General features: G+C 36.8%; 1 protein-coding gene across 2 annotated transcripts in view; it reads right to left on the reverse strand.

The window, feature by feature from the left end:
- The window catches only part of pdlim7 (PDZ and LIM domain 7), a 56651-nt gene that overhangs the window by 19369 nt on the left and 24383 nt on the right, over nt 1–12899 (reverse strand). For both annotated transcript variants that reach the window (XM_015377379.1, XM_015377372.1), the window contains exons 4-5: nt 8789–8816; nt 7792–7988 (exon numbers count right to left, since the gene is read on the reverse strand). In XM_015377379.1, coding sequence (XP_015232865.1) covers nt 7792–7988; nt 8789–8816 — 225 coding nt within the window. The remainder of the gene's footprint in view (nt 1–7791; nt 7989–8788; nt 8817–12899) is intronic.

Genomic DNA, 12899 nt, shown 5'->3' on the forward strand with positions numbered 1-12899 from the left:
AAAAAAAAAAAAAAAAAACTTTTTTTATTATTATTATATAAAGGACATTTTAAAATAATATTAATACACATAATTCCTACATTAATTCAAAGAAAAATTGCTCTTAAAACAGATTTCTGGCTCTTTTAATATCATTCATTAATTCTGGTATTCATTATAGTACATTATTTAGCTCTTTATGTACATTTTTAGAGCCGCTGGAGATGATCCAAAGAGCCACATGTGGCTCTGGAGCCGCAAGTTGCAGACCCCTGCACTAGGTCATATATCATTCAAGGGCTCATCTAATTGGTCAAATGCCAAAATAAGATGTACAGCCATGTAGTTGCATCTTTGCTGAATGGCTGAATATAGATCTTGTGCTTCTAGATCTCACAGAAGAACGAGAGGGACTCAATTTGTAAAGGGCATGCAAGTGATTAAAAACAGTAACGATAAAGGGTTAAGAAGTTTTATATTTCTGAACTGTGCTCAGTCTTTTGAACGTTTGGCCAGCGCTGTTAACAGCCACTATGGAGGCCCCTAAGAGCCACTTTTAGCACTGGAGCATCAGCTTGGAGAGCTCCTCTGTATGACCTCCTTACAGATGTCAACATTAGTTGAAGGAGCGTTACTCTCTCTTAAAATCACACTCATCCATTGACTCCAAATGCTTTCGAGAAATTCATCAGGGTGAGAAACATACATTTTCTCACAAGGTTTCCTAAAAACAAAACTGTTTTGTACCACAGTACTAAAGGATCGTTATAATCAAATAGAAATCCTCCTCTTAATGACGATCCTTCTTTCTTTCAAATTATCCTCCCACTTCAGCCACTTCGATGTTTAACACTTGATCATTTCTTTAACGACCAAACTGCTGTTTATTTTTCAACTTGAACTTGATGCTCATTTGTAAAAACAAACATCATTAATATAATTAATTAAAGCACAAAACGGTTTATAAATCTTCCAGCACCACTGGGTTTTTACCTGCTTATGATTAATGAAATTATATCAATATTTCAGCAGAAATAACAGCTTTTACTCGCCGTCTCTTCCCATTTGCAGTCTGCATCGATTAACTGGCTTTTATTTCTAATAACCCTGTTTTTTGTTAAGACGCAGGCGTGTTAAACAGTCGCATGAACAATTTGGTTGCAAAACAAACACTTTCAGTCCGCATTAAGCAGCGTAAACGATACTCCTCTCCACAGCACACCTTTTTAAAAATGTCAAAGGATAATGCATGCACGCCACTCGTGCCAGTTAATGGAAACAAGCCACTAACAGCAGATTTCAAAGTAGAGATCCGTCTAAAACAAACCGTCTGAATCAAAGATCTGCAAACAAAGCAGTAACACAAATAGCCGTGACTGTATGCAGAAGTTTACCTGGACCTCTTCATATTCTCATCATCTGGGTCCTGCACTGAGAGATCCAGGAGAGACAGACGTATCAGAATTTTCTTTTATAAGAACGAAAGCAATCATTTACTTTTATAACTAAATCAGATCCATAAAGAGGAATCAAAAACTGTTTTTAAAGCTTTCCCAGTGTTTTTCTGGCCAGCTTGTCAGAGAAGAGACAGATGAGAAGAAAAGTTCCTAGCTGCCAAAGTCTGTGAAATGTGGGCAAAGCTGTTATCTACCTTCCTGTGTCCCTCAATCATCTGTCACCCTCACTGAGAGCCTTTATGATCAGATCCGCATCTGCCTCCCTCCTTACCACCCCCTGACTCGTCAAAGCGTCCTCTCTGCCCGGCCCAGGCCCTGACTTACTGAAGTCGGTGCCTGTGAGCTGGGCCAGGATGCGGAAGGAGCGGGACTGGGTGGTGCCGGTGCGGGGCTGCCAGTCCTCGGTGTCCTCGATCAGCCTCTTCTTGCTGCGGTCGTTGGGGATAAAACAGGGCATGCTGTCCACCCTGAGGCCGTGCCTGCACACACGGGCGGCAGCAGCAGCACGGTTAGCACCCTCCTATTTGAACAGACCCGCACCATGCAGCCGTCAATGCACTCAGCACACCATGGCTCCCATTTCCAGCCAACATTCAAAAAGCAAATATCGGATCATCCTTGAACGTAAAAAAAAAAAAAACTTTTACTGAGGCTTTTATCTTAAATAAACAACTTCTGAAGCTGCAAAAGAAGCTTTTTTTTTCTTCAATCATCTTTACAACATAGCTCTAGGTCAACTGCAGCGTGCATTGATCATCAAGCGGGAAGAGGAGAGAGGATGAATGCTCACTAATGAATCGCCTTCTCCATTCTGTAAACCAATGCACCAAAGAGCATCTGCTGCTCGCTGTCTTTTCATAAACAACCTGATCATAATAAGCTGACAAACCAGCCTGCATGCAGCTGCCTCTTACTTGGACTGTTGGTATATATCATCATAATAAGTGGCTTCACCCCTGTGGAACAGAGCAGAAACCAAATAAGGAAAGAAAACAAGAAATAAATAATATTTGATGTTGATAGGCAGATAACGAAGCTTTCTTTTTAAAGCAGGAAAGAATAAACCAAAATGATTCATATTTACAAAGTCATTCTTCTACGAGGAAATAATGTAAACAAGCAGTTGGATCGAATCATGAGTTTAAGGTTAGTATGGATTTTAAAACCCAAAGGAGTAAAAATTATGCATGCATTCAGTACATGAACCCGCACTTAGTTAGCCGTCTCTTGCAGGGCTGCTACATGATTACATGCTTTTTTTTTTACAATCAGAGTTTATGAAAATGATGTCTTCAGGACTAGATTTGGTTTTACGGGCAGGTTTTGAAAGGGTTGAGATTGGCCCTTATGACAAGCTCAATGTAAGCCTTTCTAAACCAGTGCTGATGAGCATGACCGGGTTCTGGTTCTTTACCACCACCATAACATAACATTTGCCTAAACTGATTAAAAAAATTAGAATGTTCCTAAAATTTATTCTAACCATTTCCTTTCATGCTATATTTATATAAAGTTTAATTTATAAACTAACTATAAAATAAATGTAATTTTGAAGGCTCATGTAATTTCGTGACATTGGAATAATGGTATAGTTGGAGAAAAGGAGACAAAAAGTCCATTTGGATTTTAAAGACTGCAGTCACCCCCAGCAGCTGAATCAAGGTGACGTCAAAAATGTTCAGGTTTTCTTCCAGCTTCACTATGTGCACTAGAGACTGACATTTTTTCGAAAATCCCACGGGTCACGGGATTCCCGTGGGATTCCCGCGGGATTGGAGTCAGTATTAGTAACGATCACGTGATTGGGACGGTACAGGATTAAACATTAACGGGAGCAGACGGGAGCGGGAGCAAACCAATAGTAACTAAAAAAAACTAGGATCGATGCCAAAAAATAAAATAAAATAGACAGGAAAAAAATCCAGTACTGGCGCCGCCATTTTGTAGTTTTTTTCCTTGAAGCCTACACCATAATGTGGGTCAAAAAAAACTACAAGACCCAAAAACCAACAGTGCTTCCACACTGAGTTTTTCACCCGCGCTCACAAACAAGAATGGGAGTGGTGCAGGAGCAGGAGTCATTCTGAATGGGAGCGGGATGGGAGTGGGAGGAATTTCACCAGAAGTGGGACGGGACAGGATTTAGATTTCTACTCTGGCCCGGGATCGGGACGGGACACATTTTTGACAGGACAGGAGTGAAAATTCACTCCCGTGTAAGTCTCTAATGTGCACCAGCAGTTCTCGCAGCAATACGAACATCAGCATAATGCTGCCATTACCATACTCAACAAATTATATGTTCTTCTAGCTTTTGAAAGACTCTCTTGTCTATAGCATTGTTTCCATTCAACTGAATTTAAGAATTTTAGGCGAACTTTTAAAAGTTTCTGAAAAATAAATTTTGTGTTGAAGCGAATTAACGCAGCACCACCAAGGCGTCACGTTGTTGTCATCAATATTACGTCATCACGCATAGCTGTAGTAAACAGGAAGTAGAAGCTGTAGTCTAGCACTGACAACAAAGCAGTAAAGGACAAATTTATCCTCCCATGCACCTTTTCTTCCTTTGGCACCTTTCTTCTTCTTCTTTTTCACTAATTGAGCCGATGTAATGAGTACATTTCTCCACAGTGAGATCAATAAAGTCAATCAATAAATCAATCGGAAAAGACGGCTCTGTCAGCAGAAACATCTGATCAGTCATGTGATAAAAAGTTTTCTATGTCAGAGCTGATTAGAAAAAACTGTCTCCCATTTTGCATATCAACACTTAGTTGATACTTTTTTAGCAAATTTTAGGGAGGTTATTCAAATTTGGCCATTTTCAAGCTTTTCTGATGAGATATTTCAAAATGCGCATTAGAAAAACCTGATGGAAAAACCTCTATTGTGGCCAAACGACTAAATATTTCTCTAGCTAGAACATTTTTTCTTTGTCCACTTGGTAACTTTACATCTTAATTGAGCTTGTAAATGTCAACTTCAGAGTAGGACCTTCATTCTTAGCTGACGCTCTATGCAACAGTGGTGATGCGACTCACGGCCGTGTTACACCAAGATTAGGACAGTCTGCCATCTTGTGTGTTGTTCCTGAACATGCTAACCAAAATCCCTTCATCTACAGAGGGGATATTTGGGTCAGATGGTTTGAATTAGGATGTTCCTACAGGACAACGGCCCTAAACTCCAAATATTTTAAAAGGCTAACATAAAGCTTCTGTTGTGGGTACAGCAAAACCCCCAACCCGAAACTGAGGAGGCAGGAAACCAACTACTTTAGATTGATTCTAGCTCTTTTCATGTAAAACTTAACGGTCATGGAGCAACTTGAAAAAGGACATTTATCCAACACCAATAAGGTTCCTTAAATATTTAAATTTTACACGAACTAAATTGGCCCTCCTTAAAAAAAAAATCTACAATATTGAACTATGATCTGAGGGATTGCCTTTGAGTCAATGAGTCGATGCAATCAACTGGTTTTCCTATAATAGAAAACTTTTAATCAATCTGACTGTATGATCTGGTGAACTGTAAAAGTGCCTTGAGATGGCATGTGTTGTGAACTGGCGTTATATAAATAAATTGAATTGAATTGATCGGTTTGTTATTTTAAAATTAAGCAGCGTTTTTCTGCAATGAGTCCACAGACAAAAAAAAAAAAAAGAAGGTCAATTTTTTGGGATTTTCTTAATCAAAAAAGAAACATTTTAAGAATGTTAGTTATTTTAAGTTTAGAATAAATATAAAGTAGAAGGTTTGGAGGCTATTCTTTGCTCACTTCAAACTGATGATTCAAAAGCAAATGTTCTGTGCAGAAGGCTAATGACCAAAGTGGAATACTAACTTGTCAAGGGCTTCCATCTGTGGAGATAGAAGAGAGAAGAAAAAACACAAAGTAAGAGAAAAAAGGTCAGAGTATGTGTGTTGGGGGGTGTGTGTGTGTGTTGGGGGGGGGGTGCAGAATGTGTCAATAAGTGACAAAGACCAAACGCAGCAGAAGATATGCAGATAGCACGCGAGAAGTGACACAAGACATGCTGTTATTGTCAACAAGCTCTTAGACAGAAGGACAGCATTGTTTGTCTGTCAAATCATCTGCTGTCACTCTGACCCAGAATGAGTCAGAAGTGGCACAAAACCTTTGGCTGCGTCGCTTCTCTTGTCCTCTTTTGCTTTTAAAGGGATGCAAATTGATGTTTCCACCAAGAGAAAAACAAACATACAAGAAAAACTCCTTCCCCTAATTTCCGTGCTGCCGGAGTTTGTCGAACCTTTGTAGTACTCCGATACCCCATGAATACCGCTAAAACGCCACAGCAGTGACACGTGGCGTCGGAGCGATCTCCATGCAGACAAAAATGAATCAAAATCCATCGCTTTGAGTCAATCATCAGGGAAATCTAAAGAAAAACTATGATCGGAGAGACGGGAAAAGGACCCCCATACAATGTCTATTAGAAGTTCTGACAAAAAAAATTCCCAACAAATCAAAATCAAAAACAACCTTATAAATATCCGGTTATCATGCAAACTTTCAGTACATGTGTATATGTTAGATAATTGTATCTTGTTTTAAGAGTTTATTTCTTATGTGGGAGGTTAACTCTACACTATAATCCTAGTTCTAAAACCTTGTGAAGCCAAATTATCTTGGAAAGATTATTTTAATTGTTTTGAACCTTTTTTCCTCAGATTTGGTGTTTTTATTAGAAACCTTTTAATTGCATTGTAGTTGAAAAAAAATATTGGAGATTTTGTTTTGCATGATAACAAGTAATAAAAAAAAATAAATTACATAAATCTTTTTGTTTTTTGGTGTTGCAGAATTAGTGCGCCTTCCTGCAGTACCAATGCAACCCACTAGGGGGCGATATTGAAGATCTCTGCTTTAAAGGAAGAGAGCTTTGGGAATGGAAATGAACAGATGGTCGTGTAGGTAGATGCTACAGTCATACTCATAGTTAAAATATTCATTAAAATGAATCTTATTTGTCATTAAAAAAACTACTTCTTTAAAATATAACACCCTTCTTTAAACCCATGTTTCTTCACTAGACATTTTTGTTTTTATATGTCTGATGTTTATTCTAATCCAAAAGCAGGAGGTGGAAATTTATCAGAATTAACAAAAATAAAGGCTTGAAAACATCAGTCTGAGACAAACGATTGTTGATCTTTCCAAGTCAGGAAATCCTTGCCTACTCGCCAAAACTTAGAAACAAATGTTTAAAACAACTGAAATGTTGACAGAGAAAGCTGAACTGGGATGCAAGTTTATTTTTCCTGTCTTCAACAGGCTGAAGGAGGTCAAAAGAAAAGAAAAAATAGTCAAAGCTCACCATCAGAGAATAACCGTTAAGACTGGCATCCAAGAGTCACCAATTAAAGGTATAAGAGCAAGTAGATAGCAGTTTGATTGATGGCAAATGTATCAATGGGGATTTTTTTTATTTTATCATTTTAAAGGATTAATGTGCGGGAAAAGAACCCTAGGCTCAGTGTTAAGTAAGGTGGAGGAGCTGTGATGCTGTGGGACCCCATTTCCTTCCCAGAGTGTCCATCAGTATTATTACTGTATATTTCAAGGCATCAGAAACTCTCAAAAATCGACATAAATAAATACATAAATTCTGTTATCCCTGCCTAAAGACATAAATATGGTCCTTCAGGCAAAATAATCAATCTAAAACTATTTAGCCTTTTAGCCTTTAGAAATAACTCATAACATCAGCTTTATGTCATTTCAGCGTTTCAACTAAGTCCTACAGAAAACCTGTGAAGGTTTCATTTGACTTTATAGTTTTGTTTTTTATAATATTTTATAATATTTTCAACCAAAAGTCATTTTGTTTCAAAGACAAAATCCATCTGCAGTGGCTATAAAAGCAGGCCAGACAATGATGACTCATTATGGCTCTAAAATCAATAATTTAGGTTAAATTAGCTTTTTGTCTTCCTATATTCCACTGTAGGGATGTATTAAATTAAGCATATTCCAGCTCAGTGCAGCGAGTGGCTCTAAAACTCCACCGCCATCAATCTAAAGCACACTCCATGTTTGCCATCTGGTGGCAAACTTATTACGTGGAGTCGAGCAGTGAGTCAGCAGACATTAGCTGTGTTTATCTACTCTGTAATGTTTCTTACATGGTGACATAATTCTGGCAGTACACAGCAGTAGTGACTGAACTACATTCTCCTCAATCCTGAAGGAGTTGCTTTTTCTTTTTAATGAGACGCCGGAATAATGAGACTTCAAGAACACCATAAAAAAAAAGGAGAAAAAAAAAAAAAATCACATTAGTCACATCGCAGCTCTGAGGGTAACTGCGTTCATTTTTCCACCTACCCATTCTGAGGTTGATGCGTGCCGGCGGAGCCCGGCGAGGGCGTAGTGTTAAGCTTAGGTGTGTAGGCCACAGGTTTAATAACGGGTCCTGAGTTGGCGCTAGCACCACCTGCTGTAAATGGCCTCGCCATCTTGTTAATGGTTGTGCTCGGGGCAAAGGAGTACTTTGGCTGCACAGAAGCCGAGGAAAGAGAGTCCTGCGTGGGTGTGAGAGAGGGAGACAATGCAGCACAGGGCACAACATGCAGTTAGACATTTGACACGCACAAAATAAAAAATAAAAATAAAAAAAAAGGGGTCTGCTCTTGCACAATCCCATCAAGTTTTTCCAGCCTCTCTCAGCGAATGATTAGAGTGTATTTCAGCAGCTCTGTCAAAGCCTGCAGGCTTTTCTCCACACAGACAGAAGAGGCGCTTAAGAAGTGCGGACACTGCTATTTTATTTGGATTGGCCCTCCTCCAGGAAGCAGCCAAAGTAATCTGCTGCTGCAGTTGAAAATGAAAACGCTCAAAGTGAGGATGTGTCATGTATAACCAACATCTCTCACTAATGAGATTTCTCACCGAGCATTATATGTGGAGCGCCAAACGCCTACTAAAATGGAGCATTGACTTTGTGTTTGTATGTGCCAGCTGCTTCACCGGCACAGTGCGACTCTGTTGTGCTGTGAAAGGTGCAATCAGTTGGTCAAAGTAGCTGCCAACAGGCTGCGCAAAGAGACTTCATAAATCAATACTTATTCAGGTGACAGGGATTATGCAAGGAATAAGTTAAAAACACACAAAACTAGAGTCAATTCCAAAAGCAGCATTCCCAGCACCGTGCATGGACAATGCAGGTGGATTTTAATGAATTCAAAACAAAAAGTGACACAATGCAGGAGTTAATGAGGATTACAGGAATATTTTAATTGAAACTCTCTTCTAAACACCATTACAAACCATTCAGGGGGGGACATGGAAGGCAGCTCCCTGTTTCAGGTGAACGTAGTCTTACCTTTCTCTCTTCATCTCCTTTAAAAGCTCTGAAGAAACAAAAATACAGAGAAAAAAACAGTAAAATTATACAATCTTTAATTTCTTTTAGTCCAGTTAAATATTTTTTTACATCACAAAATGCAGGATAGCAAAAGAATTTAAAAGCTTGATTGAACAAATAGATGTGATGCCATTAGACTGATAGATCAACTGACCAACATTTTGGGACGATATTTGCATCGTTTCTTGTTTTATTCTTGGTTTTGGCCGATATGCTTGCTAATTCATTACTGTGTTCAGCTTGAGACCATGTAAATGTAAAAACACTTGTATTTAACGATCCAATAATATGCGATCTATGGTACATCAGGCTTTTTTTATTTAAAAACTATTCTTTTTGTTTAAATTAAGATTTGTTCAACTATTATATTTGTTTCATTTTTATTATGTCAATGGAAAAAGAAAACAATAACATGTTCCCAAGAATTTATAGACATAAAAAATATGAATGTTTTGGTATTTCCTTTTCTTTTTCTTATAATTTTTCTAACAAATTACAGCAACCCATTTAAAATGTATTTCCTTTATTTTTGCAAGTTTTTTTTTTTTTTATTTTAAAATCTAATATTCAAAAAGGCCAGTGATTTAATACGGAAGAGGATTAGGGCCACTGAAAAAAAAAAAAGTTAACTGATTTTTTTTAATTTTATTTCAGTATAGTATGGGGGAAAAGTCAGAATTCTGACTTTTTTCTCAGAATTCAGTCAGAATTCTGAGATTAAAGTCAGAATTCTGAGAAAACAGTCAGAATTCTGACTTTAATCTCAGAATTCTGACTTTTTTCCCATGTTAAACTGAAATAAAATTTAAAAATCAGTTTACTTTTTTTTTTTCAGTGGCCCTAATCCTCTTCCGTAATTTCAAAACTACAAATGTCATGTGGTATATTTTTTAAACACAGATATTCTTTTTTCAAAAAAGTCACGTAATATTTGCAGCTCTAAGTATAGAGTATAGAGATTTTAAAAAGGATCCATCAGTGAATTTCTAGATGGAATGGTAGAAACTGGTATATATAAACAGTACCAATAAAATTTGAAATATAGACCATAACATAATCGTGACAAAATATCAAGTTATAAGTCATAAGATAAACAAAAGACAACATTAAACTTTCTCAAATTTCCAAACTTTAGACAGTAAAGTGTTTTTTAATCATACAGAAAAAGGGAAAAGGGGCTCTGTAACGACATTTTAAATCTTTTAAATCCAGTTGTTAAATCTACTATCAACTATCTCCCTTAAAAAGCTTTAAAAAACATTGATCTAAAATATATTTAGCATCATCTATATCTGTATTCTCCTTATTGATCTGAAATAACATGAACTGCATCAACAGGAGACATGAACAATTAACCTTTTTAATGTCACATGTGAAACAATGAGGTTACTTAGAGTACCTAAGAAAAAGTATTTTCAGAATAAAAGATCAGAGTTGGATTAAATTTCCTATTGGTGCATTTTGAATATCCGTTTTAAGTCAGATAAAACATTTCGAAACGTTGCAAAAAAAAAATTTATTTTACTTGAGTGGCTTAGAAAATCCAATTTGAAGTATTAACATTATGACCAAGATCTATATTATGATACATTTCTTAATATTGGTTCATGCAATATAATTATGATATCAATAATAACAAAATAAAAGCCTACAAAAGTAGCAACAATGCCAACAACAGATGTCTGTAACTTAAACTTAAACGTATGACAATCATTTTTCCCATTTTTATAAAACTCCCTTAACATAACATTCAGATATATGTCCTTAAAAAAAAAAACTAAACACATAAAACTACATAAAACCAAGAACCTAACTCGGTAAAAAAAAAACTCCATAATAGACTTTAAAGGAAATGCCATATCTGGCCGCTACAGAATAACACATATTGCTCGACAGAGATTATTGTCCAAACCTCAATTTACAGCTAAAACAACACTTCAAATCAAAGATTTAACAGATTTAGAGCATTTTAATACACCTAGTTCTGTAACAAAACAACCGTCCCAATTTCTATGCAACAAAAAGCTTTAACCAGGTTAAACCGCCCTTATTGTTTTAAGCTCGAGTCACTCAGCACGCTCCAAATGGCACTTCCTGTGACAATGAGGAATGAGCAACAGTTCCCGTCATTACCTGCTCAACCACTGAGGGCACAGAGCTAAAGAAAGGATGACAACAGTGCAGAAACGAACAGAAAAGGTCTGCCCCTCTGAAGGCCACAATCTGATGAGTCAAACGTTATGAGGGAAACCAGGAATGTGGCTGTTTATTCTGGCTCAGAGATACTGTATGTCCATGATTAAAACACTGTTTCTTGGAAGAAATTGGTTTTTCCCCGGCTGACTCTGACCCTCGTTGGATCCGAAAGTGAAACCTGCATGAGATCATCCCCCCCCGCTATCTCATTTCACGGATCACTAATTTTAGTTGATGCATACTTGGCTTTCAGGCTGATGTTAGATAAAATCAGAAGTTTTACCGCAAACAACTCTCCAGTGAAACCGTAATCAACCCGGTTTTTATCATAATTAATCCAACCACATCCTGATGAGTTGATCCCAGATGCCTAGAAGAATGGACATAAGGTTCCTTTTCTCTGTTGCAGCCCTCAAGAACCTAAGTTTAAACCATAACCACAAAAACGATCATTGGCACTGAAGAAAAAGGAAAGTCTAAAGTAAACAACAGACTATATCTCATCACCATGCAGCTGTCCTCCTCTCTAGACATAAAACAACAGTGGAGAAGAGCCAAGATGCAAATAAATAGAAAAACTGACAACGGTTCTGCTCTGAAAACAACATTTGCTTTGCTTTTAACATAATAACAAGTCTGGGCAAGCTCAAGAGATGAAACTGGGGATTTATAAGAGGAGAATCACTGGTGCAAAAAATGACAGGAGAAAGCTTGTGAAATGTTTACAGAAACTGGACTCCCAAAGGAGATGAAAGATAGGGGCGCAAACCACAAAGTGAAGCAGAAATAGAGCTGGTTGAAAGGTAACTTATTCAGATTGATTAAGATTTGAACCCTTTTTTCACTTTAAGTGAAGATTAAAACAGAGAGGAAATAAATAAAACACTAAGTTTCACTTTAACATAGACTTTCTGAAGTGGGATAGAATTAGGTTTTCTTTTTAGAAAAATGGAGCTCCACAAAAATCTAATGCAGCTTTATTATTCATACTTTCTTGCAAAAAATCCAAGGCTTTCTTAACCTTTATCACATCTATATTTAATATTTCCTTTTATGCCAGAACTTAAACCAATTAATATTGTACTTTTTTTTCCCCCATTGCTCCTCTAACAGGGTATTTGGTAGGTTAAGGCTGGAGATGCAAGAAGAAATGAACTGGTTACTGGAATTCAGAGATAAGACATGTATGCACAACACTTCTTGGTATGAATTCACAGAGGAAGGAAGACGCAAAGTAAGCTGATCTCGGTATCAGTGGGCTATTTTTAAAAAATCAGAGAGGGTGGTTCATTGCTGGTATCATAAGAGAGAACAAGAATTTAAATAGGTAACAGAAAGGACAAATGGACTAGATCAGGATAGAAAAAGAAAGGATAGAAAGCATAAATGGTTTTTATACGTGCATATACATATTGTATTTTCACCCCTGGGCCCAATTAAGGGGCAACAAGTAGCAATTATTTTGCTAATAGTTTAATCAGTTGTCAATTTGTTGGATTTGTAATTAAATAATTTTGAAATTTTATAAATTTTAAACTTAATTTAAGTTAAAATTATAGTTTTCTATAAAATTAGAATTAGAACTCAAGAAAAACTGATAAATTCAGCTGTAAAAGGTAAGAGTATTTTTTTTATTCGTTTAAAAAAAAAAAGGAGAAAACTGGGATCCTATCTCAATATCACTGAAGTTATCAACTTATGTTTTTAAATAATTAGTAACAGAGATGGCAAAAGTACTCACTTTCCGTACTTGAGTAAAAGTACAGATACTTGTGTTAAAAAATCCTCTGGTAAAAGTGGAAGTACTGATTAAACTTCTTTACTCAAGTAAAAGTAACAAAGTACAGGCTTGTAAATTTACTTAAAGTATAAA

Source organism: Cyprinodon variegatus, unplaced genomic scaffold (assembly GCF_000732505.1).
Source record: "Cyprinodon variegatus isolate N-32 unplaced genomic scaffold, C_variegatus-1.0 Scaffold8, whole genome shotgun sequence".
NCBI classification, from domain to species: domain Eukaryota; kingdom Metazoa; phylum Chordata; class Actinopteri; order Cyprinodontiformes; family Cyprinodontidae; genus Cyprinodon; species Cyprinodon variegatus.